General features: G+C 33.6%; 1 protein-coding gene across 1 annotated transcript in view; it reads left to right on the forward strand.

The window, feature by feature from the left end:
- Positions 1-13,925: 13,925 nt before the first annotated feature.
- itgb8 (integrin, beta 8) overlaps positions 13,926-27,204 on the forward strand; it is a 46,337-nt gene continuing 33,058 nt past the window's right edge. The window contains exons 1-4 of the mRNA XM_056480351.1: positions 13,926-14,451; positions 17,404-17,489; positions 20,662-20,833; positions 22,972-23,218. Of these exons, the coding sequence (XP_056336326.1) occupies positions 14,355-14,451; positions 17,404-17,489; positions 20,662-20,833; positions 22,972-23,218 (602 nt within the window). The 5' untranslated portion in view covers positions 13,926-14,354. The remainder of the gene's footprint in view (positions 14,452-17,403; positions 17,490-20,661; positions 20,834-22,971; positions 23,219-27,204) is intronic.

Below are 27,204 nucleotides of genomic sequence, written 5' to 3' on the forward strand. Positions count from 1 at the left end.
GAACATTACCACTATGATGTCTATTAGACGTTGGATTTTGGTTGCCATACCGAACTAATAAATGTCAATTTTGGCTCTACGTTATATTGTGGTCACTTTCCAACACAACCTAAAATCAACCAAATATCAACGTCATTTCATGTCATTATGATGCTGGCAAACTAATTCTAACCTAATATTAACATCTTATGACGTTATCCTTTAAATATGTTGTCTTAAAGGGATAGATTGAAAGTTTTTTCTTTGAAAGTTTCCTTCTTTGAAAATAAGATAGCTTGAAGAAAGCTGAAAACCCGTAACCATTGACTTTCATAGTAGGAAAGACAAATACTATGAACGTCAATGGTTACAGATTTATATTCATTCATTCATTCATTTTCCTTTGACTTAGTCCCTTATTTATCAGGGGTCGCCACAGCGGAATGAACTGCCAACTATTTCAGCTTATGTTTTATAACATTGTGTGTGTGTGCATTGTTCTCATTCTTCTCATTCACCTACAGCAAAATTCTTGTAGATTCACAAAAAACTGCTTACTTGTGCATACAGAAATAAGGTTCACACACCAGCAGATTATGTTGCCCATTTAGATCCTTTTGCACTCTAAAAGAGTGTAATGCTTTTACCTTGGATGTGTTCCTGAAAGAAATCAATATTTATATCTGTCTTGTGACCACAGGCTGTGTAATCCTACGCCAGCAGAATGTCCTCCGCCTCACTGTGGTGGCCGAAAAATTCCCAGTTTTTGTATAAAAGCCACTGGTTTCCTCCAAAGAAAAGCTATGCATTACTGAAATACCACACACCTCATTTCTGTTTTCAGAGGTCAGTAGGGCAAAGTTTAGAAACTGACATCTAAATCTAATAATATGAAGTGTTAATCTCATCTCATGGTATTGCTTATTCTATTTTGCTTTTACACAGAAACTCCTCCACAATGTGCAACGTCATCACACAAAGGCCTGGAATGAACTCTGCAACTATTTAAAGGAGCAGAGCACAGTTTTCACACCGCCATGAGTGGAATAGCAAATGTGCATTGATTTCTGAAGGTTAATTCATTCCTGTGACGCAAAGCTGAATTTTCAGCATCATCCGCTCTTTAGTGACACACAATCATTCTGAAATCATTTGCTTATTTGTTGCTCAGGAAATAAAAATTAAAATGCATTCATATTTTTTTTTACTAAAATATGACACAACATAGTAAAATGCTATGTCATGTTTTTGTGAAAACTGTATTGTTAGTTCCTTGATGATAGTTTAAAAGAATTTTTAACATCATTACTATAATTTCTACTGTCAAATGATTATTCAGAAGTAACTTTATATGCCAATTGATGCTTATTAATATATATATATATATATATAAAATGTTAATAAAATGTTTTGCACTATTATAAATGTCTTTACTGTTATTATTTTAGCAGTTTTAGTGCATGTATGGGCGGCACGGTGGCTCAGTGGTTAAGCCAAAGGAAAATGAATGAATGAATGATTAGTGCATGCATAATGAATAAAAGTCTACTAGAAAAAGTCAAACTGAGCTAAAAAAGAAACACTGTGCCTTTAAGGTACTAAAGCCAATTAAAGCCTACAGTACCAATAATAGAGCAGCAACTGATGACAAGTGTTTGTGTGGCAGATTATATAAATACAGTTTATATGCAGACATAAATTCTAAAAATTACTTTGGGTTAGCCTGCAAAACCCAGCAGTCCACAAATGCATTACTTCACACATCCAAGACAAACTCCAAACTCTTTGTTTTCAATATTGTAACAAGCTTGTGGTGTGGTTTGTGTGATGCCATTTAAAGCGGTCATGACCTTTTGACAGGTTGTTTCATCGTGTTTCACCTTGTTTCATCCTGTAAGTTTCCAAACTCAAAACGTTCTCATTATCCAAAAAACACTTATATATTAAAGACACAGGTTATGAATGGGTCATTGCATTATTTAAAACTAGCCTAGAGTTAAAACTTGCCTAGAGTGTCGTCTGCTGTTAAAAACTAACCTAGAGCACCATCTGCTGTTAAACTAGCCTAGAGCGCTGTCTGCTGTTAAAAACTAGCCTAGAGCACTAGCCTAGAGTGCCATCTGCTGTTAAAAACTAACCTAGAGCACAAGCCTAGAGTGCTATCTGCTGTTAAAAACTAGCCTAGAGCACTAGCCTAGAGTGCTATCTGCTGTTAAAAACTAGCCTAGAGCACTAGCCTAGAGTGCCATCTGCTGTTAAAAACTAACCTAGAGCACAAGCCTAGAGTGCTATCTGCTGTTAAAAACTAGCCTAGAGCACAAGCCTAGAGTGCTATCTGCTGTTAAAAACTAACCTAGAGCACTAGTCTAGAGTGCCATCTGCTGTTAAAAACTAGCCTAGAGCACTAGTCTAGAGTGCCATCTGCTGTTAAAAACTAGTCTAGAGCACAAGCAGAGAGTGCTGTCTGCTTTTAAAAAACACCTAGAGCACTGTCTGCTGTTAAAAACTAGCCAAAAGCACTAGCCTAGAGCGTCGTCTGCTGTTAAAAACTAGCCTAGAGCGCCGTCTGCTGTTAAAAACAAGCCTAGAGCGCCGTCTGCTGTTAAAAACTAGGCTAGAGCGCCGTCTGCTGTTAAAAACTAGTCTAGAGCGCCGTCTGCTGTTAAAAACAAGCCTAGAGCGCCGTCGGCTGTTAAAAACTAGCCTAGAGCGCCGTTTGCTGTTAAAAACTAGCCTAGAGCGCCGTCTGCTGTTAAAAACTAGCCTAGCGCGCCCTCTGCTGTAAAAACAAGCCTAGAGCGCCGTCTGCTGTTAAAAACTAGCCTAGAGCGCCGTCTGCTGTTAAAAACTAGCCTAGAGCGTCATCTGCTGTTAAAAACTAGCCTAGAGCGCCATCTGCTGTTAAAAACAAGCCTAGAGCGCCGTCTACTGTTAAAAACTAGCCTAGCGCGCCCTCTGCTGTAAAAACAAGCCTAGAGCGCCGTCTGCTGTTAAAAACTAGCCTACAGCGCCGTCTGCTGTTAAAAACAAGCCTAGAGCACTGTCTGCTGTAAAAAACTAGTCTAGAGCACCGTCTGCTGTTAAAAACTAGTCTAGAGCACCGTCTGCTGTTAAAAACTAGCCTAGAGCGCCATCTGCTGTTAAAAACTAGCCTAGAGCGCTGTCTGCTGTTAAAAACTAGCCTAGAGCGCCGTCTGCTGTTAAAAACAAGCCTAGAGCACTGTCTGCTGTAAAAAACTAGTCTAGAGCACCGTCTGCTGTTAAAAACTAGTCTAGAGCACCGTCTGCTGTTAAAAACTAGCCTAGCGCGCTGTCTGCTGTTAAAAACTAGCCTAGAGCACTGTCTGCTGTTAAAAACTAGTCTAGAGCGCCGTCTGCTGTTAAAAACAAGCCTACAGCACTGTCTGCTGTAAAAACAAGCCTAGAGCGCCGTCTGCTGTCGAAAACTAATCTCAGAATGAATTTAAGAGTGAATTTTGATGCATTTTAAACATCTCAGAATCGATGCAGAACAGATTTCATGAGTTTTCACCTCAGCTCTACTCTTATAGCAGGTGTTTTGAAATCTTCAACCTGTTCAGTGAGTCTTTGATTACACTAGTGAGAAAACATCAAGAATGTCACCAAGTTTTCACTACGTCTCAGCATTATTGAGGGGAAATTCTCTGAATGAAAGCCCACGCCTCTGACTCGGTCCATCTGCTCATTCACTTGTTGTTCTTCCGTCTGAAAAGTTAAAGACTCACAACCTGTTCTGCACGTCACACTCCTCTGTGGTCCACAAGATTACACACCATACAAGGCCAAATCAGCTCAAAACCCCAGCTTCTCAAGCTCAGCTCCAACCTGAAGCTCAAACCCCTAATTTTTACCACGTCACAGTGTGGTTGTGTGTTTCTCAATGATGGGCAAACCGTGATGAAATGACAGTGATGCCACCGCAGTCAGCCCACGCATGGCCATACACATGAAGATGAGTGGGAGCGGAAGCAGACGTTTGTGTGTTTCTCGCTCAGACGTATGATGGTATGTTGGTGCAGCCAGCGTGTGGTTAACCTCCACTGTAAACTGCATGCTAAATCTCTCACCGCTAAAACAGGCCTGCGGTGGATACAGAGGGAAATTTGGCATTACGTCATAGTTTGACAAAAACATGGACAGTGTAGAATTTTTTTTTATCATGCATTCCTATTATTTTAACATATTTCAAAAAAATGCAAACAATATTGTAACATTTTTGTAACAATATTGCAAGTACACACAAACACAAATATTAGGATTCAGTTAGAAATTTCTTCTAAAACGACTGTATCTTATTTAAAATAAAAAACTATGTTCCTCAAAGAGATTTTAAACAAGGCTAGGGGTCATGGTGGCGCAGTGGGTAGCACAATAGCCTGACAGTAAAAAGGTCGTTGGTTCAAGCCTCGGCTGGGTCAGTTGGCATTTCTGTGTGGAGTTTGCATGTTCTTCCCGTGATGGTATGGGTTTCCTCCGGGTGCTCCGGTTTCCCCCACAAGTCCAAAGACATGCGCTATAGGGGAATTGGGTAAGCTATATTGTCTGTAGTGTATGTGTGTGAATGAGAGTGTATGGATGTTTCCCAGTGATGGGTTGCAGCTGGAAGGACATCCGTTGCGTAAAAAATATGCTATGCATTTTATAAGTTGGCAGTTTATTCCGCTGTGGCGACCCCTGATTAATAAAGGCACTAAGCCGCAAAGAAAATTAATAAATGAAAACAAGGTTATTTCGGTTAACTGAAACTAAAATAATCGGTGTAATGTGAACAGAAATGGAATATTTATGCATATATTCCCAAGAAAACATTCACAATTTTCTACAAATTAAAAAAGCCAAATTAAAATGAAATAAAATATTATAATATTATTAAAACGAACAAAATATAACCAAATTGCTAAACGTTATCTTTAATGAATAACTGAGTTTTATTAAAATTATTTAATATTATTTTATTATTATTCATTCATTCATTTTCCTTTGGCTTAGTCCCTTTGTGTTTGGACTGTGGGGGAAACCGGGGCACCCGGAAGAAACCCACACCAACACGGGGAGAACGCGCAATCTCCACACAGAAATGCCAACTGGTCCAGTCGGGACTTAAACCAGTGACCTTCTTGCTGTGAGGCGACAGTGCTAACCACTGAGCCACCACGTCTCCAACCCAAATTGAAAGTCTTATTAAATATAACAAAGTATAACCAAATTACAAAACTTTATCAAATTTTATTTTTATTAAAATTATTAAATAATATTACATTATTATTTAATTAATAATTATTATTTATACTTATTTATTTAAGTATTTAATCTTAAAAACAACAACAACATTGCACTAGAGGATACTTTCACAGCAGTGTAGATTAGATTAAACATTGGGTTACTGAGAATATCCAGGCTTTATTAAATATAAATTAAAATGAGTAGCACTTAAACTTAGTTTCATTTTCTCTATGCTAAATCCTTTCTCTAGATTTCGGTAATTATTTCCGTGTGAAATCGAAATTTACCATGTTTATTTTGCTAGCTCAGATAGTTAGCGTTTGTTTGCTACGAGGGAATGATGCCCCGCCCCCTACTCAATATTCCGTTTCAATTGAAAGTACATCATACATCCATAGACATTTGTATAACATAAGTATACTATATCTACAATATAATGTCTACGATACATCACACAACATACTGAAATAAAAGTCTCAGCAACTTCCGGTTCAGGCAGCCTTTAATAATGTGACGTGGAGATGTTTGCTGCTCTGTGTTTTTGTTCAGACCTTGTGAGGATGCTTTAATCAATGGCTAATGAAGAAGAATCAGTGGGTGTTTCCGTTTTCAGATCTATAAATATGTCGGGGTTTAGTTGTTTTCACAGTCTGATAAACAGAAGCGTCTAGAAGGGGAATTCACGTCATGTTCCCCTTTTAAAGGTACGAGAGGAAATGTTTTCATATAACATTTAAAATGTTGATCTATAAAATGTCAAAAAAGTCCTCGAGAATTCTGATGTACTGAATGAATCGCTAATTAGTTTACATTATTAGTGATACTCATGTAAAATGTCAAAAACTGAACAGTAAATGTCTGCTCTGGGGTTTGATATTAAAATAAATTATTATGTTTGGGTTATATTGAATTAATACACAACCTAATGACACTTATTTCACATTTATCACATTTTTATTTAGAAATATAATTAAAAATAATTTTGTTGAATTAGTTTAACTTTTCTCAGATCAAATAAACAATTAGAATAAACTAAATGTTACGCTTATTGTCATACTGAACATCATAGCCTTTTTTATTTCTCATTGTTAAAATAAAGAAACATTTATATATTTATAAAATAAAATAAATTACTAAATTACATGTCTTATCTCAAAAATATGAGCAATAATATAAACAATGTCTATAAACTTGTATTTATGTTGAACATCAAAACATACTTTCATTAATAAGTTTCTACAATTAAAATAAATGTATTTTTTTTAATATATGGCTTTATGTAATCAGTAAAAATCATTGAAAAAATATATATATATGTCCATTATGAACATCCCAGCAGCATTTGTCACACAGTTTAGCCAATATGACAATAAAAATAATAATAATAACAATAATTATTATTATTATTACAAATTATAAATTCTTAATTAAATAATTTATTATTAATTATAATATAATAATAATAATAATTAATAATAAAAATAATAATATTAATAATAGTGGGGTAAATTTAATAATAATTGATTATATTAAAAGCTTATTATATTTGATAAAAGACATACAATTGAACAATTCTACAATTATAAGTGATAAATGTGATAAATAATCATTAAAAACATAAAATCTATAGCGCATGTGTTTGGACTGTAGGGGAATCCGGAGCTCCCGGAAGAAATCCACGCCAGCATGGGGAGAACATGCAAAATCCACACAGAAATGCCAACTGACCCAAACTAGCAGCCTTCTTGCTGTGTCACCAACCCAAATTGAAATAAAATATTATATTATTATTAAATCAAAAACTTACAAAACTTTAATCAATAATTTCGTTTTTCTTAATATGATTAAATAATATTTCATTATTATGTAATTAATAATTCTAAAATTATTTTAAATCTTAAAAAAAATTAAAAAATAAAAATAAATTTATTATCTTAAAAAAAAAAACAACAACATTGCACTAGACTTGTTACGGACAAACAGAGTGAGTTGGTAAGTATAAATGTTTATTTAAACAGCGGAGCAACTAAAGGATGATAAGGGTCATGTGACTGGAGTCAGGGATGATAATCAGTCCTTATCCTCAGCAGGGTGGATGAACAGCAAGGAGGAAGACCGAATGCACACACCAGATGACTTGCGGGGAGACACACTGAGGACACGCACACACACACCTTAGACAGGACGCTGGGAACACTGGACAGACTGGAAACAAACAGAGATCAGGTAAATATTCAGTGGCAAGATAAAGGCAGCAAATACTGAGAGAGTATCAGCTCTGAGCCCGCTTCAAATGAATGAGACCGGACAATGAGTGAAGTGAAGGTGTGTGCTTATATAGTGTGCCAAGGTGATAGGGTGCAGCTGTGCATGATTAAAACTCAGGTGATGATGGGCGCTGTGTGGAATTGGTGGAAGAGCCTGGCCAATCCGTGACAAGACTAGAGGATACTTTCACAGCAGTGAAGATTAGATTAAACATTGGGTTACTGAGAATATCCATGCTTTATTAAATATAAATTAAAATGAGTAGCACTTAAAATTAGTTCCATTTTCTCTATGCTAAATCATTTTCAAAGGCATCAATTTTATAATAATTGCTTATATTAAAAGCTAATTATATTTAATTAAAGACATGTAATTTAACAATTCTAAAGTGATAAATGTGATAAATATTCATGAAAAACATTAAATCCACTGCTGAAAGTGATGAGAATCCTGTATGGCCTACTGATGCGCTTCAGCAAGTGTTTATGCTGTTAACCTGCAGCCGTTCAGTGTTGACCTGCTCCACACCGAGAGTGAATGCTGATTAATGACTGCAGGATCACAGCCAGCACTGACCCGACCTCTGCATGTGAGGTATGAGTGACCTCTGACCTTTATGTAGATCATTCTTTGTCCGTTTTAAATCTCAGCAAAGCCGCTTCTCTGGAAGCCTAAAAATACACAAAAACACACACGTAAATCTTCAGCCCAGGCTCATTGTATGTTTCGCTGCACGTTTCAGATGACAAATCCACTAGGGGGCGCAGTTTACATTTTTATTCATTTGAAATACGTTACTTAAAGTATGTTTTGTTGAAAAACACAAAACAAAAAAACCTAATAATTCACCAATATTTTTTACAGTGTGGGTTGGTTTTGATCCGGAGTGTGTGCACACTGTGCATCTTGATTTATTGACATCATCCCAAAGAGTATTTTACAGCATGCGAAGCAAGTGAAATATTGAAGTTGTCACCGGCCTTTTTAGGGGTTTAACCAAAACATGTCACGGCAGAGAAAATAACCCTGATGCTTTCCAGAGGCCCGTTTGTTTGGGAGTTTGATAAAAAAGCCCCGTTGGGTCAGCGGGCAGCCCAAGCGGACAGACCAGTGGTCAGAGTAGGGGAATGTGATATATTGTGGCAGGAAGATTGAAGCAGAGCAGCATGGCCTCAAGCCCAACCGACCAGCAATAAAAACAAAGGCCAGAGGAGAGCATACCATGGGGGAGGATGAGAAACGCTCCCAAATCCCCAACCTTACACTCAATGCCCAGCCTGCCATTCTTCATTATGAGCTCTGCCACGTTTAAAAAGAATTAGAGTCACTGGGAAATTACATGAGTGCTGGAATTACGACTGATTGTCGAGAATTTTAAGTAGGGTTTATATCAAAAATGGGTCATTTAAGGAAGCCGTTCATGTGAAATGTTATGTTGGGTCATCTTTTATATGCTTGCATGTTGTTTCCGACTTGTATGCTGATTTGTTTTCCAGCAGAACATTGATGAAAATACGTTTCACACAGCTTTTTTTTCACCGTAGACTGTAAAAATATCTGTAAATTAGCAGTTTTCTGTATTTTGTGATTCATTTTTTTTTTATTTTTCCCTCTTTATTTATGCATTTGAGTTGCATTATGGGAGTTTGATCTTTCTTCCAACAACTTTTAACCTTAAAAATTTGAAAAAAGCGAGTTTTATGAATATTTTTATTAGTTTAAAGTGCTATATTTTCTGGGTTGGTGTTGTATATTATGCTACAATAACCTTGTAATAACCAGTACATTTTCTGTTATTTTACAGACTTATTTCTCTATATATTATTTCTTCTATGTTATATTATTTAAAACTACTTAAATGTCAATAAAAGTCACTTTGTCAAATTGTAGAGTTGAATTTTCATCATCAAAAGTGGACAGAGCAGAGATCAACATCCCATGATGCAATTCACAACCACAACCACTTGTGAACCGTTAATTAACAGATATTATTTTCGCTGTAAACACACTGTGCACAGTTATTTTCAATGGGACTTTTTTGTAAGACCAAAAGTTAGTGATCAACAAAATAAAATTAAGGCAGCAAGAAATGTCTATGTACAGTTGAAGTCAGAATTATTAGCCCCCCTTTGATTTTTTTTTTTTTTTTTTTTTTTTTTTTTTTGATTTTTTAAAATATTTCCCAAATTATGTTTAACAGAGCACGGAAATTTTCACAGTATGTCTGATAATATTATTTCTTCTGCAGAAAGTCTTATTTGTTTTATTTTGGCTAGAATAAAAGCAGTTTTTATTTTTTTAAAAGCCATTTTAAGGTCAATATTATTAGCCCCTTTAAGCTTTTTTTCTGATAGTCTACAGAACAAACCATCGTTATACAATAACTTGCCTAATTACCCTATCCTGCCTAGTTAACCTAATTAACCTAGTTAAGCCTTTAAATGTAACTTTAAGCTGTATAGAAGTGTCTTGAAGAATATCTAGTCTAATATTATTTACTGTCATCATGACAAAGATAAAATAAATCAGTGATTAGAAATGAGTTATTAAGACTATTATGTTAGAAATTGGGGGAAAAAAATAAACAGGGGGCTAATAATTCTGACTCTATAATTTCTGTAATTACATTTTTTAATTACACTTTTGACCCATCTCTTACATTTTAACTCATCTTTAAGCCTATCCATACCTCCAAACCACGTCCTTAACATGTATCAAACCCAACATAGGCTCATTCTGAAAACGTAGCCCTGTATACATTTCTGGAGATCGTGAATTATGTATCCAGAGGTATGTTTGGCTGCATTTTGTATTTAAAATGAACACTATGGGGTGGTATGACGCCGTTCCTTTTCGTGCTTACCAGCTGATCACTTACCTCTATGTGGACAGCTTTCCCACTGTTTGTCCAGTAGCTGATCATGTACGTCGGCGGATTTGTGACATTAAGCAGAGTTGACCGCGAAGTCAAGGCGAAGAGTCTGGCGAAGAACGGTTCCAGAAAGCAAATAAGACAAAAACAAAACAATAAAATAAAAATAAACAAGTAAATAACAGGGTGAGAATGTGGTAAGATCTGAAAACCTGGCAAAATTTGGGCGAAGGCTTTTCTTTTTCTGGGTTGCTTTTGAAAACACTGTCGGTGGAGGGTGGGTCAGTCGAAAACCCATGACTTCCATAGTGTTTGTTATTACCGACTTTGGAAGTCTATGGTTACAGGTTTTCAGCATTCTTCAAAATATCTTCTTCCCAAAATGTTCGAATTTTCTATCTTCCGTTGAACACCAAAGAAGATATTTTGAAGAATGCTGAAAACCTGTAAGCATCGACTTTCACAGTAGGTAAATCAAACACCATGGAAGAATGGTTACAAAGCTTAAAAAAACAGTAACCATTGACTTTTATAATGTTTGTTTTACCTACTGTGAAAGTCAGTGGTTACAGGTTTCCAGCATTCTTCAAAATATCTTCTTTCCAAACCTTTATCAATTATCTATGTACTGTTGAACACCAAATAAGATATTTTGAAGAATGCTGAAAAAAGTGTGGCTTCTTCCTAGGACACAGAAAGCACTTCAGCTCTTTTCCTAGCATCAGTCTGATGACCTATGTGGCTATAACCACAGTGGAGTCTGATCACAGTCATTTACCGTGCTTTCACTTTCTCTCTTCTCTGTGACAGTCTCTACATCCCTCCGCTGGGACACGTCCTACATGTTGGCCCCCGTCTCGTAATCTGCTTCCACTGAGCTGTTATCTGGAGAATAGGAGACACCATTGTCCTTCTCCTGAAACACTCATCTTGGCCTGAAGAGATGGCCTGTTGTTTGTTGTCCTGATTTTTCACAGTCTCTTGTGTGTGTATATAAGGGAAGTAAACAGTCGTGGATGAGCTCAATAAATGTTGGTCAAAACTTCTCTGAACCACAATTTTAAGCACACTTAATGATCTATTTGAAACGTGTTTATCAATGCTTTAGGGTTAACATTAGGGAAAGCATTGTTCTTAAAGGGACAGTACACTCATAGAAACATATGTAAGGCATCCTCTATCTGAGATATCCCAAATCAACATGATTTGTCTTTCTTCCATTGAAATACAGATATAAATCAGTGTGAAGATCTTCAAACTGAAAATAAGGCTAAAATACACCGTCTTTTGGTCCAAATTATGTGATACTTTCATTAGGAGAAATTCTGATTTTCACCAAAACAATCAAATATGTTGGTGATTTTTATATTTAGTGCACTCAAAAAATGACTTTTGTTCAAATGACTTATTTGAAATTAGCTGAAACAACACACTTCTTGAGGTTTTTATGGAACAACTTAACTGTTTTATGTTCAATCTACTTAAAATGGTAAAAACCATTAAGTTAACTTAATCAATTTGCTTTGGGACGACTGGAGGGATTGTGTGGATCCCAGCATTTTATAAGGGTAGTAAGGGAAATCTGTCGGTCAAACTAACACACCAGCCTTTCTTATCCACAATTTTAAGCACACCTAATGATCTATTTGAAACGTGTTTATCAATGCTTTTGGGTTAACGTTAGGGAAAGCATTGTTCTTAAAGGGACAGTACACTCGTGGAAAGATATGTAAGGCATCGTCTATCTGAGATATCATTCCAAAACAACATGATTTGTCTCTTTTCTATTGAAATACAGATATGAGTCAGGACAGATAACTTCAAATTGCAAAATACATTGACTTTTGCTAGAAAAAGGCTTTGGCTTAGTCCCTTTATTCATCCGGGGTCGCCACAGTGTAATGAACCGCCAACTGTTCCAGCATTTGTTTTACATAGCGGATGCCCTTCCAGCTCCAACCCCGTACTGGGAAACACCTATACACACTTATTCGCACACGCACACACACACTCATAGACTACGGCCAATTTAGTTTATCGAATTCACCTATAGTGCATGTGTTTGGAGTTGTAGGGGAAACCAGAGCACCCAGCGGAAACCCACACCAACACGGGGAGAACATGCAAACTCCACACAGAAATGCCAACTGACCCAGTCGGGACTCAAACCAGCGACCTTTTTGCTGTGAGGCAACAGTGCTAACCACTGAGCCACCGTGTCGCCACAGAAACAGCCTTTGACTCTTGATAATAGATTGAGTCTTACACTTTAAAAAAATGATGGGTTGTTGTAACTATGGACAAACCCAACCATTGGGTTAAAAGCTGTTATTTAAATTTCATTCATTCAGCTTCCTTCAGCTTATTCTCTATTTTCAGAGGTCACCCCAGCGGAATGAACCGCCAACTATTCCAGCATATGTTTTACGCAGTAGATGCCCTTCCAGCCACAACCCAGTACTGGGAAACACCCATACACACTCATTCACACACACACACTCACTATAGCCAATTTAGTTTATTCATTTATAGCGCATGTGTTTGCACTGTGAGGGGAAACGTGGGGCACCCGGAGGAAACCCATGCCAACACAGGGAGAACATGCAAACTCCACACAATGCCATCTGACCCAGCTGGGACTCGAACCAGCGAACTTCTTGCTGTGAGGTGACAGTGACTGAGCCACCGTGCTATATTTAATATAAAAATATAATATTTTGGGTTTGTCCATATTTGACCGACCTTTTGTTTGACAACAACCCATCATTTATTATAGTGTATGAAGTCCACAGAAGAAGCTTATTCTTTTGATTTCAAATATTTCCCAAATGATGTTTAAGAGAGCAAGGAAATTTCCACAGTATTTCCTATAATATTTTTTCTTCTGGAGAAAGTCTTATTTGTTTTATTTCGGCTAGAATAAAAGCAGTTTTAATTTTTTTAAAGCCATTTTGAGGTCAATATTATTAGCCCCCTTTAGCAATGTTTGTTTTGGATTGTCTACAGAACAAACCACTGTTATACAATGACTTGCCTAATTACCCTAACCTTAACCTAATTAAGTTAAGCCTTTAAATATCACTTTAAGCAGAATAATAGTATCTTAAAGAATATCTAGTCAAATATTATGCACTGTCATCATGGCAAAGATAAAATCAATTATTAGAAATGAATTATTAAAACTATTATGATTAGAAATGTGTTGAAAAAAATATTATTTCTGTTAAAAAGAAATTGGGGAAAATATACAGGAGGGCTAATAATTCTGACTTCAGCTGTATGTAAATAATGTTTGGTCTTTTAAATTTACTGCACCTCAATGTATGGTCACTGAGTATGTCTTGACCTCTTTAATATGACTCTACAGTAAAGCTTTGACCATGCATTAGAATCACCAAGAACCACAGTTAAATCTATTTTAAAAACCCAATTTAACCTCTCATTCTTCTTGGGAAGAAAAGTCCAAGGTGGAGTGGAGGGAACGAGAACATTTCTGCTCCTCCTCTGTCACAGTGGGCTGATCTCGAATCTGTGACTGTGTGTGGCTGCAGTAGCGCTGTTTGACTCAGTTCGGGCTCATATACGTGGGCGTCCGTCCGTCTTTCAAAACCACTGCAATGAACAACAACGAATGCGGTTTTTTGGTTCGCCGATCACCTTTAAGGAATGATAACGATGACTTTCGCCCGAGTACACGCGACGATCGCCGAGGCAAGACGATCGTCACCTGCGCGCGCGATGCGTAAAAGCGCACAATGACAACGATATGCGCGCACTGCGGTTCCGCCGCGCTTAATCCGAATCTGGAAATGTGAAGGGTTTGGGATTAGGAGGCTGTCAGGGTGATGCGAATTGCCCTCCTTTGTTCGCGCAGATGAGGGTCTGACGTGTTCCCGGGGGATTTTCAGTCGCAGTTCAAGCCCTGGCACTGGCGAGTCGGTCAGAATCACACACACCTACACGCACATGCACACACACTCTCAAAGCTGCTATGACTTCCTGCATGCGTCCGTACTGTGATTTGTTTGCTCTTCGCATGCTGCTGCTGCTCATCTCGGTGCTGCTCCTGCTCGTGAGGTCCAATTCGGGTGAGTTCGGATGGTTATCGATACACTTTTTGTTGTGCGTCTCGCTGTTTTTACCTTGTTATCCTCAAGCAAGGTGCTTCGTAAATGACGATCTGATGGAAATGAATATAATGGCTGTGTTTACATTCGGGGCAAGTTGTCACGCTGTTTGTAAATGGTGGGCTTTGAGTCAAACTTGACTCTGGACCACAAAACGAGTCGGAAGTTTCTGTCTTTATGAAACTGAGATTTATACCTCACGTGAAAACTGCGTGAATGAGATTTCCTCCGAAGTGTGAGATGTATGAATAGCACAGTTTAGCTCAGATACAGGTATTTAAATATATGGAATCTGAGGGTTTAGGGAAAAAATCTTAATACTGAAGGAAAAGTCGCCTTTAAATATGTGCTATTAAAGTAGCATATTACTGATCAAAAAAGCACTTTTATAAATCTACAGCTGGAAATTTACTAAATCTCTTCATGGAACCTAATGTCAAATTAAAATTCTCATGATTTTTGGCATAAAATGACATCGTTTTGACCCATACAATGTATTTTTTGGCTGTTATCAAAATAACAGGCAAGTTTTGTGCTCCAGGGTGAAATATTAGAGATATGTTAATATCATTTTGTTTTACAACAAGAAGCGAACACTGTGGCAGGTTATAAATTCCGACATAGGTCAAGTGTAATGTAGATTTTAACAGAAATGTTGTGACAAGATCTTGTCATTTTTCATTAAATGTCAAATTTATGATTCAGTCTCTCTGAAGTGTTTCATGTTTATGCAGTTTGACATTTATTTACTTCTGAAAAGCACTCAATAGTATATAACTCAGTTTACAAAATGTTTCAAGAGCATTTTGCTAGCCGAATGACTTAATGTTAACAGAATTCAGATAGTTTTTTTGGTTGTGAAGAATGAAACATTAATGTACTTTTGAATGAAGTAGACAAATGCTCAACTGTAGTGAAACATCTTCCATGATGATGATAAACAAGTAAATAATAATAATATACTGCTGAAAATGAAATGCTATTGTTAGTGTTAACACTTCGGCGATGTTTATTGTTTACAACCAGCATTAAGATGCATTTGCGTCTCCCTTGTCAACTTGTGATTCACACCTTAACATCAGGTGTAAAAATTTGTGTGCATATTTAAAGACCACTGGTCTCATTAATAAACATGTCATGTGCACAAAATAGGGGCGGAAACGTGCATACGCCACTTCCCCCGCAAAAGTTGCAGTCCATAAAAAACAAGCTTGAGTTGAGAATGTGCGCAGCTAAATATATGTAACTTATATATTATTGACTCAATTGGACCACTTTTAATCATGTGAGCCATGATCTTTAATAAATGAATTAAAATTTATTCCGGTGTACGTTCACTTTTAGGAAGGTTTCTGTGCCAATTTTATAAATCAAACCTCATAAAAACATTGTATTAACGTTATGGAGAATGTTTGTTCAACTTTGAGATAACCTTGTTCGAATATTTGGAGAATGTTACCGAGCTGGGAATATATTAACTTTATTTACGTTATATTTCTAACAAAATAAGCATCAGTCTGTTTCCAATTGTGACAACTTACCCCAAATTGTCAATTCAATTCCATTCATGTTTATTTCTCTAGCGCTTTACACTGTAGATTGTGTCAAAGCAGCTTAACATGAAAGTTCTAGTAAACTGAAAGTTTGAGTTCAGTTTAGTTCAGTTCAGTGTGGTTTAATATTCACTGCTGAAAGTCCAAACACTGAAGAGCAAATCCATCGATGCGCAGCTCTACAAGTCCCAAACCAAGCAAGCCAGTGGCGACAGTGACGAGGAACAAACTTCACCAATTGACAAAAGTGAAGGGACAAAAACATTGAGAGAAACCAGGCTCAGTTGAGCACGATCATTTCTCCTCTGGCCAAACTTCTTGTGCAGAGCTGTAGTCTATGCACCGAAGGCTGGAGAACACCAGACGTCCATCGTGGAGATGCTGCAGGTGTGAGTAGGGCACTGGCAGGTGTTCAGGCTGGCCCATGGGATCAATGCGGAGACTCATCTGTCACTGGGTCTTTCAGAAATCAGTCTCGCGCTCTCCGCTCCTCCATGACCATCTGCTCAGGATACGACCTGGTCCAGGATTATGGAGACCTCTAGAAGTCCTCTAGTTTTGAACTGAAAGAGTGTGTCTGGCAGGCTATTTCAAAGTTTAGGAGCCATATATGAGAAGGCTTGGCCTCCTTTAGTGGACTTGGCTACTCTGTGTACTACCAGAAGCCCTGAATTTTGAGATCTTAACTGTGTACCTACACTATAAAATATACCTGTTAATTAATGGTTTCTGTAATTTATGTTTTATTTACGGTTGTAAATTGCATTATGGGATGTTGATCACTGCTCTGTCGACCTGTCAGTCATTTTAGTAGTTTAAAATAATATAACGTTTAAGAAATAGAGAAAAAAGTCTGTAAAATGACAGACAATGTACTGGCAGTTTATTGTAGCGTGATATACAACACCAACCCAGATAATATAGCACTTTAAACCATTAAAAACATTCATAAAAGCCACTTTTTTGAACTTTTCACGGTTTAAAGTTGTTGGAAGAAAGATCAAACTCCCATAATGCAATGCAAAAGCATAAATAAAGAGAGAAAAATAAAAACATGAATCACAAAATACAAAAACTGCTAATTTATGGAAATTATTTACTTGCATAAAAGTGCTTTCATAGCATGGTTATGCCCGGTAATCTGTTCCTATTCTGCCTTGATATCTCTCCTCACATTTACTATTCAGATTTGCATTCTTTGGCCGCACTCAGTGATTTGTTCATCTTTTTTTTTAAGACAGTTTCTCAGTAAACAGTGTGCTGCTCCGCTCTGACAGGGTCTGTGTCTGACACAAAGGCCTGCTGAAGATCTGAACGCTCACTCATTCATGTGTAAATGTGTGTGTTTCTCTGTGTTCAGCGGATAACCGTTGCCTGTCTGCCCTCATCTCCACATGTGAAGACTGTCTAAGACGTGGCCCTGAATGCGCGTGGTGCTCTCAGGAGGTAATGTGTGCCAGAGCGCCTATTGTTCAGTCTCGGTTTTGAGTGTGTGAAGTGCTCACGTTTATTCTGTAACAAACACACACACACACACACACTAGACCTCAAATCATAGGATGCACTAGTGAACGTGAGAAGTAGGTGCATTCAATAACTCAATATATCTTGATGATGATACTAAGCACAATATTGATGTCAAGAATAATTCATTATTGTTTATACTTTTAGGGTCTCTTTTAGGTGTATTCTAGCGCTGGGCTAAGATTAATTGCATCCTAAATAACAGTACACACACACATATATATTATGTCAAAACTTTTATTTTGGATACGATTAATCGTGATTCATTTTTGCCCAGCACAAGTATTTAGTTAGTGGCCAACTATTGGCGATTTATTTTCATTCATTTTCTTCTCGGCTAAGTCCCTTTATTAATCAGGGGTCGCCACGGTGGAATGAACCGCCAATTTATGTGTTTTACACATGTTTTACGAAGCCGATGCCTTTCCAGCTGCAACCCATCACTGGAAAACACCCATACACTCTTTCATTTCCACACATGAACTACGGCCAATTTAGTCAATTTGCCTATAGCGCATGTGTTTGGACTGTGGGGGAAACCGGAACAAACCCACGCCAACATGGGGAGAACATGCAAACGCCACACAGAAATGGCAACTGACTCAGCCGAGGCTTGAACCATCAACCTTCTTGCTGTGAGGCGATCGTGCTACCCACTGTGCCACCGTGATGCCCACGATTTATTTTCAAACATTAATATTTTCATGTTTTCATATTTTTCATATTTCATATTCATATTTCATCAACTCTGTACAGTAAGGCTCCATTTGCTCACATCAGTTCATTCATTTGAGGTCAATGTAAAGACAACCATAAAGGCATTTATTAATAATTGGTGATGTTCGTTTCTTTTTTTTTTAATGTCTGAAAGGGCTTTACAAAAATCGTAATCATTTTTCTAAGTGTAGTTAATAACTAATCAAGTTCAGTTGTGTTTATAACAATAATTCAGCTATCTCTCACTGTTGATTTTTAATGCGTTATGAAACATTCATTTCCTCATTCATTCATTCGGCTTAGTCCTTTATTTATCAGGGCTCGCCACAGCGGAAGGAACCGCCAACTTATGCAGCACATGTTTTACACAGCAGATGCTCCTTCAGCTGTAACCCAGTGCATTATTCATTCATTCATTCATTCATTTTCTTTTTTGCTTAGTCCCTTAATTAATCAGGGGTTGCCACAGCGGAATGAACCGCCAACTTATCCAGCATATGCTTTACGCAGCGTATGCTGTTCCAGCTGCAACCCAGTGCGTTATTCATTCATTCGTTCATTCATTCATATTTTTTCAGCTCAGTCTTTTTATTAATCAGGGATCGCCACTGCGGAATGAACCGCCAACTTATCCAGCATATGTTTTACGCAGCGGATGCTCTTCCAGCTGCAACCCAGTGCATTATTCATTCATTCATTTATTCATTCATTCATTCATTCATTTTCTTTTTTGCTTAGTCCCTTAATTAATCAGGGGTTGCCACAGCGGAATGAACCGCCAACTTATCCAGCATATGTTTTATGCAGCGTATGCTGTTCCAGCTGCAACCCAGTGCGTTATTCATTCATATTTTTTCAGCTCAGTCTTTTTATTAATCAGCGGTCGCCACAGCGGAATGAACCGTCACCTTATCCAGCATATGTTTTACGCAGCGAATGCTGTTCCAGCTGCAACCCAGTGCGTTATTCATTCATTCATTCATTCATATTTTTTCAGCTCAGTCTTTTTATTAATCAGGGGTCGCCACAGCGGAATGAACCGCCAACTTATCCAGCATGTGTTTTACGCAGCGGATGCTCTTCCAGCTGCAACCCAGTGCGTTATTCATTCATTCGTTCATTCATTCATATTTTTTCAGCTTAGTCCCTTTATTAATCTGGGGTCGCCACAGCGGAATGAACCGAAAACTTATCCAGCATGTGTTTTACGCAGCGGATGCTCTTCCAGCTGCAACCCAGTGCATTATTCATTCATTCATTCATTCATTTTCTTTTCGGCTTAGTCTCTTTATTAATCAGGAAGTAATTAATTAAAAGTAGTGTTAATAAATAATAAAAGTATTTTTTTGGTTATTATACCTGTTAAAGTATTTTTTTTTTTTTGCAGCTCAGGTCAATATTTTGATAATACATTATATTGTGATTAAAAGCTTCAACGATCTGCATAAAGTTACTGAAATAAAGCTGGAATAAGATAATCTTATTAGGGAATAAAAACTAAACTCGGGTGGCACGGTGGCTCAGTGGTTAGCACTGCTGCCTCACAGCAAGAAGTTTGCTGGTTCGAGTCCCAGCTGAGCCATTTGGCATTTCTGTGTGGAGTTTGCATGTTCTCCTTATGTTTGAGTGGGTTTCCTCTGGGTGCTCCAGTTCCCCCACAATCCAAACACATGTGCTATAGGAGAAATTATGAATGTATGAATCTGTGTGTGAATAAGTGTGCATGGGTGTTTCCCTGTACTGGGTTGCAGCTGGAAGGGCATCCACTGTGTAAAACATATGCCGCATAAGTTGGTGGTTCATCCCGCTGTGGCGACCCCTGATGAATAATGGGACTAAGCCGAAGGAAAATGAATGAATGACAATGAAAATCATATATTAGGGGAAAATAACACTGATTTAACCTTTAAGGCCAGATATTTTACTGATTTTATTAAACCTGCTCAGTGAAGTTTGACATTTTTCTCACACAAATAAAGCCTCATTCCTTCCCAAAAGTGAGTAAATCGAATACTTGTCTATCAAAGTGTGGTTATGGTTTGGTCAGACCTTAATCAGTTTGTTTAAAGAGTTTTAACTTTCTCTTGTTTATTTTCCTGGGACGGACATTTAATTTGAATGCCGTCTTTGTAAGGAAAGTCACAAATATTCTTGGGATTGTGGTTAAGAAAATAAGTTCATTAACTGGCTGCGGTGCCGGGCACCAGTCAGACTAATCCCTGACCGACATCTCAACAACAATCTTTTAGCTAAAGAGCTTTTCCACGCTCTGTGTGCTCTGAATAATGCCACCCTGCACAACAGTTGGCTTATTTCTTCTGGCAGCAGGCTTTTGCAGTGACCCTTGACCTTTTTGATGGTTTGTTTATCTTGACAGAGGTTTCTGGATGGGGCTCATGTAAGCCAGCGATGCGGATCTGTGTCCGACCTGCGAGTCAGGGGATGTGAAGAGGAATTCATCGAGAACCCAAAAGTGAAAGTGGAAGTGAACGCCACTATCAACAGTTCACAGGTGGCACCAAGAGAAATCACCATCCAACTACGACCAGGTAACAACTAAGACAGATCCCAAATGTGCCATAGGAAACCACTCAACAATAAAGAAGTGCCCTAGCAACACATCTTAACAATCTTCATATACACCCAAACAATGCTTTAACAACCCTAAATACATTATATGACAAAACACCTAAGCAACCTTACAGCAATGACATGACAACCATCATGAACATCCTAGCAACACCTTAGCAACCCAAAACATCTTAGAAATAAGAACATATTAAACAAAAATAACTCCACAACAACCACCAAGAACACCCTAGCATCAGCTTAGCCACCCAAAACAAGTTAGAAAAAATAAGAACACCTTAGCAACTCCCTGACAACCAACAAGAACACTCTAGCAACACCATAGTAAACCCTCTAGAAACCAGAACAAATTAGCAACCTCAAAGCAACACCATGATGGTCACCAAGAACAGCCTTAGCAATACAAAACTCTAGCATATGCATAGTATATGCAGAACATATTAGAATAGCAATGCCATGGTAACAAGCAAAAACACCTTAGAAAACAGTCTCACAACTAGTACACCTTATTACTACTAGTACACCTTAGTTAGCCCTCTGGAAACCAGAACAAACTGGTAGCAACCTCACAGCAACACTATGACGGTCACCAAGAACAGTCTAAGCAACCCAAAACTTTTTAGCACCATATAACGTGTCAATATACGCAGAACACAATAGAATAGCAACGCCATGGTAACCAGCAAAAACACCTAAAAACCTTTTAGTAAACACCCTAGAAACCTCACAGCAACACAGTAACAGCCATTAAAAATATCCCAGCAACACCTTAGAAACAAGAACAGCACAGCAACACTACCACAACCACTAAGAACACCTTAACAGAGCATTACCAACTTATAGCACCTTATAAACCAGAACACCTTGGCAACCTCACAGGAATTCCACAACAACCATTAGGAATATACCAGCAACAGTTTAGCAACCCCAAAAAACTTAGAAATAAGAACACCTTAGCAACTCCCTTAGCAACATCTTAGTTAGCCCTCTAGAAACCAGAACAAACCGGTAGCAACCTCACAGCAACACTATGACGGTCACCAAGCAACCCAAAACTTTTTAGCATCATATAACAGTGTCAGTATATGAGGAACACATTAGTATAGTATTGCATGGCAACCACCAACAACACCCTAAACACGTTTTAGCAATCACACTAGAAACCAGAACGCATTACAAGCCTCACAGCAACACAAGAACAGCCACCAAGAACAGTGTAGCAAAGCCTTAGCAACCAGAAACACCTTAGGAAAAAACTCCTTAGATACCTCTGAGCCACATAACAATCACTAAACACACTAGCAACACCTTAGCAACCGTAATAACTTTAAAATAGCTTTTTTGGTATCTCACAACAATCACAAAGAACACCCTAGCAACGCCTAGGAACCCAAAACACATTAGAAAAGACACATAGGCAAACTCACAGCAACACAACAACCATCAAGAACACCCTAACAACGCTTTAGCAACCCAATGCACCTTAGAAACAAAAACACCCTAGCAACCTCACAACACCATAACAACCACCAAGAACACCCTAACAATGCTTTAGCAACCCAATACACTTTGGAAAAAAGAACATCGTAGCAACCTCATAGCAACACCATAACAACCATCAAGAGCAACCTTAGCAAACAGTTAAGAAAGCACATGACAATATGCTAACTCCTTACAGCAACACCACAATACACACTAAGAACACCCTAGCAACACCTTAGCAACCAAAAAACCTTAGAAAGTACACCTAGGCAAACTCGCAGCATCACCACAACAACCACAAACAGCATCCTAGCAACGCTTTAGCAAGCCAGTACACCTTAGAAACAAGATCACCCTAGCAACCTCATAGCAACACCATAACAACCACCAAGAACACCCTTAACAGTTAAGAAAGCGCATAACATAAATACAGAACACCTTACAGCAACACCACAACACCTGCAAAGAACACCCTAGCAACACCTTAGCTACCCAAAACACCTTAAAAGAATACCTAGGCAAACTCACAGCAACACACCAACAGCCTAGCAACACTTTAGCAACCCAATATGAATGTGTCAGAACAGTATTGTGATGATGTCATTTCCTATCTCAGGCAGCGAGGCGAGTTTTGTGATCGAAGTGCAACAGTTGGAACGGTACCCGGTGGACCTGTACTATCTAGTGGACGTCTCGGCCTCCATGCAGGACAACCTGGACCGGCTGAAGACGGTGGGTTTAGCTCTGTCTCATCAGATGAAGCAGCACTCCAGCGACTTCAGAGTGGGCTTCGGCTCTTTCGTGGATAAACCTGTGTCTCCATACATCGACGTGCACCCTTCTAAACTACTCAACCCCTGCAGGTAAACACACTGCATCCCAGACTGCAGAGAAACAGTGCATTGTGACTGCATTGATATATATAAATTGAGTTTTATTCATCTTTATATTACAGTTAATAAAACAACACTATAAAATAAAAACTTTGAAGAATGTATATGTAGCCTAGATTTCTGTTCTTATAATTATGATTACTCTATTAATGTAAAATGTAATATAGAATACCGAATATAGAATATAAAATATTATGATTTAATATAATAATTAATAAAACAACATAAATAATAAAATTGTAAGAATTAGTAAGTAGCCTATTAATTATTATATTATATTATATTATATTATATTATATTATATTATATTATATTATATTATATTATATTATTATATTATATTATATTATATTATATTATATTATATTATATTATATTATATTATATTATATTATATTATATACTATTTTATACTATACTTTTATATTATATTATATTATATTATATTATATTTTATACTATTATATTATATTATATTATATTTTATACTATTATATTATATTATATTATATTATATTATATTATATTATATTATATTATATTATATTAATTATATTATATTATATTATATTATATTATATTAATTATATTATATTATATTATATTATATTATATTATATTATATTATATTATATTATATTATATTATATTAATTATATTATATTATATTATATTATATTATATTATATTATATTATATTATATTATATACTATTTTATACTATTATATTATATTATATTATATACTATTTTATACTATTATATTATATTATATTATATTATATTATATTATATTATATTATATTATATACTATTTTATACTATTATATTATATTATATTATATTATATTATATTATATTATATTATATTATATTAATTATATTATATTATATTATATTATATTATATTATATTATATTATATTATATTATATTATATTATATACTATTTTATACTATTATATTATATTATATTATATACTATTTTATACTATTATATTATATTATATTATATTATATTATATTATATTATATTATATTATATATATTATATTATATACTATTTTATACTATTATATTATATTATATTATATTATATACTATTTTATACTATTATATTATATTATATTATATTATATTATATTATATTATATTATATTATATTATATTATATTATATTATATTATATTATATTATATTATATTATATACTATTTTATACTATTATATTATATTATATTATATTATATTATATTATATACTATTATATTATATTATATTATATTATATTATAATATATTATATTATATTATATTATATACTATTTTATACTATTATATTATATTATATACTATTTTATACTATTATATTATATACTATTTTATACTATTATATTATATACTATTTTATACTATTATATTATATTATATTATATTATATTATATACTATTTTATACTATTATATTATATTATATTATATTATATTATATTATATTATATTATATTATATTATATTATATTATATTATATTATATTATATTATATTATATTATATTATATACTATTTTATACTATTATATTATATTATATACTATTTTATACTATTATATTATATTATATTATATTATATTATATTATATTATATTATATTATATTATATTATATTATATTATATTATATTATATTATATACTATTATATTATATTATATTGTATTATATTATATTATATTATAATATATTATATTATATTATATTATATTATATTATATTATATTATATTATATTATATTATATTATATTATAATATATTATATTATATTATATTATATACTATTTTATACTATTATATTATATTATATTATATTATATTATATTATATTATATTATATTATATTATATTATATTATATTATAATATATTATATTATATTATATTATATACTATTTTATACTATTATATTATATTATATTATATTATATTATATTATATTATATTATATTATATACTATTATATTATATTATATTATATTATATTATATTATATTATATTATATTATATTATATACTATTATATTATATTATATTATATTATATACTATTATATTATATTATATTATATTATATTATATTATATTATATTATATACTATTATATTATATTATATTATATTATATTATATTATATTATATTATATTATATTATATTATATTATATTATATTATATTATATTAATTATATTATATTATATTATATTATATTATATTATATTATATTATATTATATACTATTTTATACTATTATATTATATTATATTATATACTATTTTATACTATTATATTATATTATATTATATTATATACTATTTTATACTATTATATTATATTATATTATATTATATTATATTATATTATATTATATACTATTTTATACTATTATATTATATTATATTATATTATATTATATTATATACTATTTTATACTATTATATTATATTATATTATATTATATTATATTATATACTATTTTATACTATTATATTATATTATATTATATTTTATTATATTATATTATATTATATTATATTATATTATATTATATTATATTATATACTATTTTATACTATTTTATACTATTATATTATATTATATTATATTATTAATAACAAGTCTGAGATTTTAGTGTGCATTAATATTTCAACAATTAATCTGCTAATAATCTGTGCTACATTGGATTAATTGCTAGGTTAATGTTAGTTTCATATTGTGTCTTGTTTTTTGATTTTCACATAGGCTTTCACATAGACATGCCAGTTGATTCTTGAGTCCTTTAGTTCTGTAAATATTATTATTACTGTGTGTCGCTGTGCACTGAATGCTTCTGAGATTAGAATTGCACAACTCAGGTTTTTGGATAAAGCGATATTTTGTCCTCATTGTTCAGACAGTGTCTATTTTAAAAGCTTTTTGTTGCCTTTCATGAAGGACATGATTCGTTTTCCTCCAAAAATCTTGACCTTGATTGTGTCATAAATGATAAGACAATGTGAAGATCCAAAATGTTCAAATTAAATGTTTGATTTGTTTTTTTACTTATTTATTGTTAATGTTTTTACAATAGTTTTTCCCCTTAAATAATATAATTATTATATTTTATGATAAACTATTACACTTATTTTATTAATTTTTTTGTTAATAAATTTTGTTTTAGCATTTTAGTTACTAATATATATATATATATATATATATTATAATTACTTGGTTGTGCTCTGTAAATTTTATAGTTATTTATATTTATTTCATGTTTTATAAAGTTTTGTTTGATTTGTGTCATTATAATTATTTTATTTATTTAATTATTTTATAAATTTATTTTAATTATTATATATATTTTAATAATAATTAATTTTATTTTAATTATTATATATATTTTAATAATAATTAATTTTATTTTAATTATTATATATATTTTAATAATACTTAATTTTAATTTAATTATTATATATATTTTAATAATAATTAATTTTATTTTAATTATTATATATATTTTATTAATAACTTAATTTTATTTTAATTATTATATATATTTTAATAATAATTAATTTTATTTTAATTATTATATATATTTTAATAATAATTAATTTTATTTTAATTATTATATATATTTTAATAACAATTAATTTTATTTTAATTATTATATATATTTTAATAATAATTAATTTTATTTTAATTATTATATATATTTTAATAACAATTAATTTTATTTTAATTATTATATATATTTTAATAATAATTAATTTTATTTTAATTATTATATATATTTTAATAACAATTAATTTTATTTTAATTATTATATATATTTTAATAACAATTAATTTTATTTTAATTATTATATATATTTTAATAACAATTAATTTTATTTTAATTATTATATACATTTTAATAACAATTAATTTTATTTT

The sequence above is a fragment of the Danio aesculapii genome, chromosome 19, assembly GCF_903798145.1.
Source record: "Danio aesculapii chromosome 19, fDanAes4.1, whole genome shotgun sequence".
NCBI classification, from domain to species: Eukaryota; Metazoa; Chordata; class Actinopteri; order Cypriniformes; family Danionidae; genus Danio; species Danio aesculapii.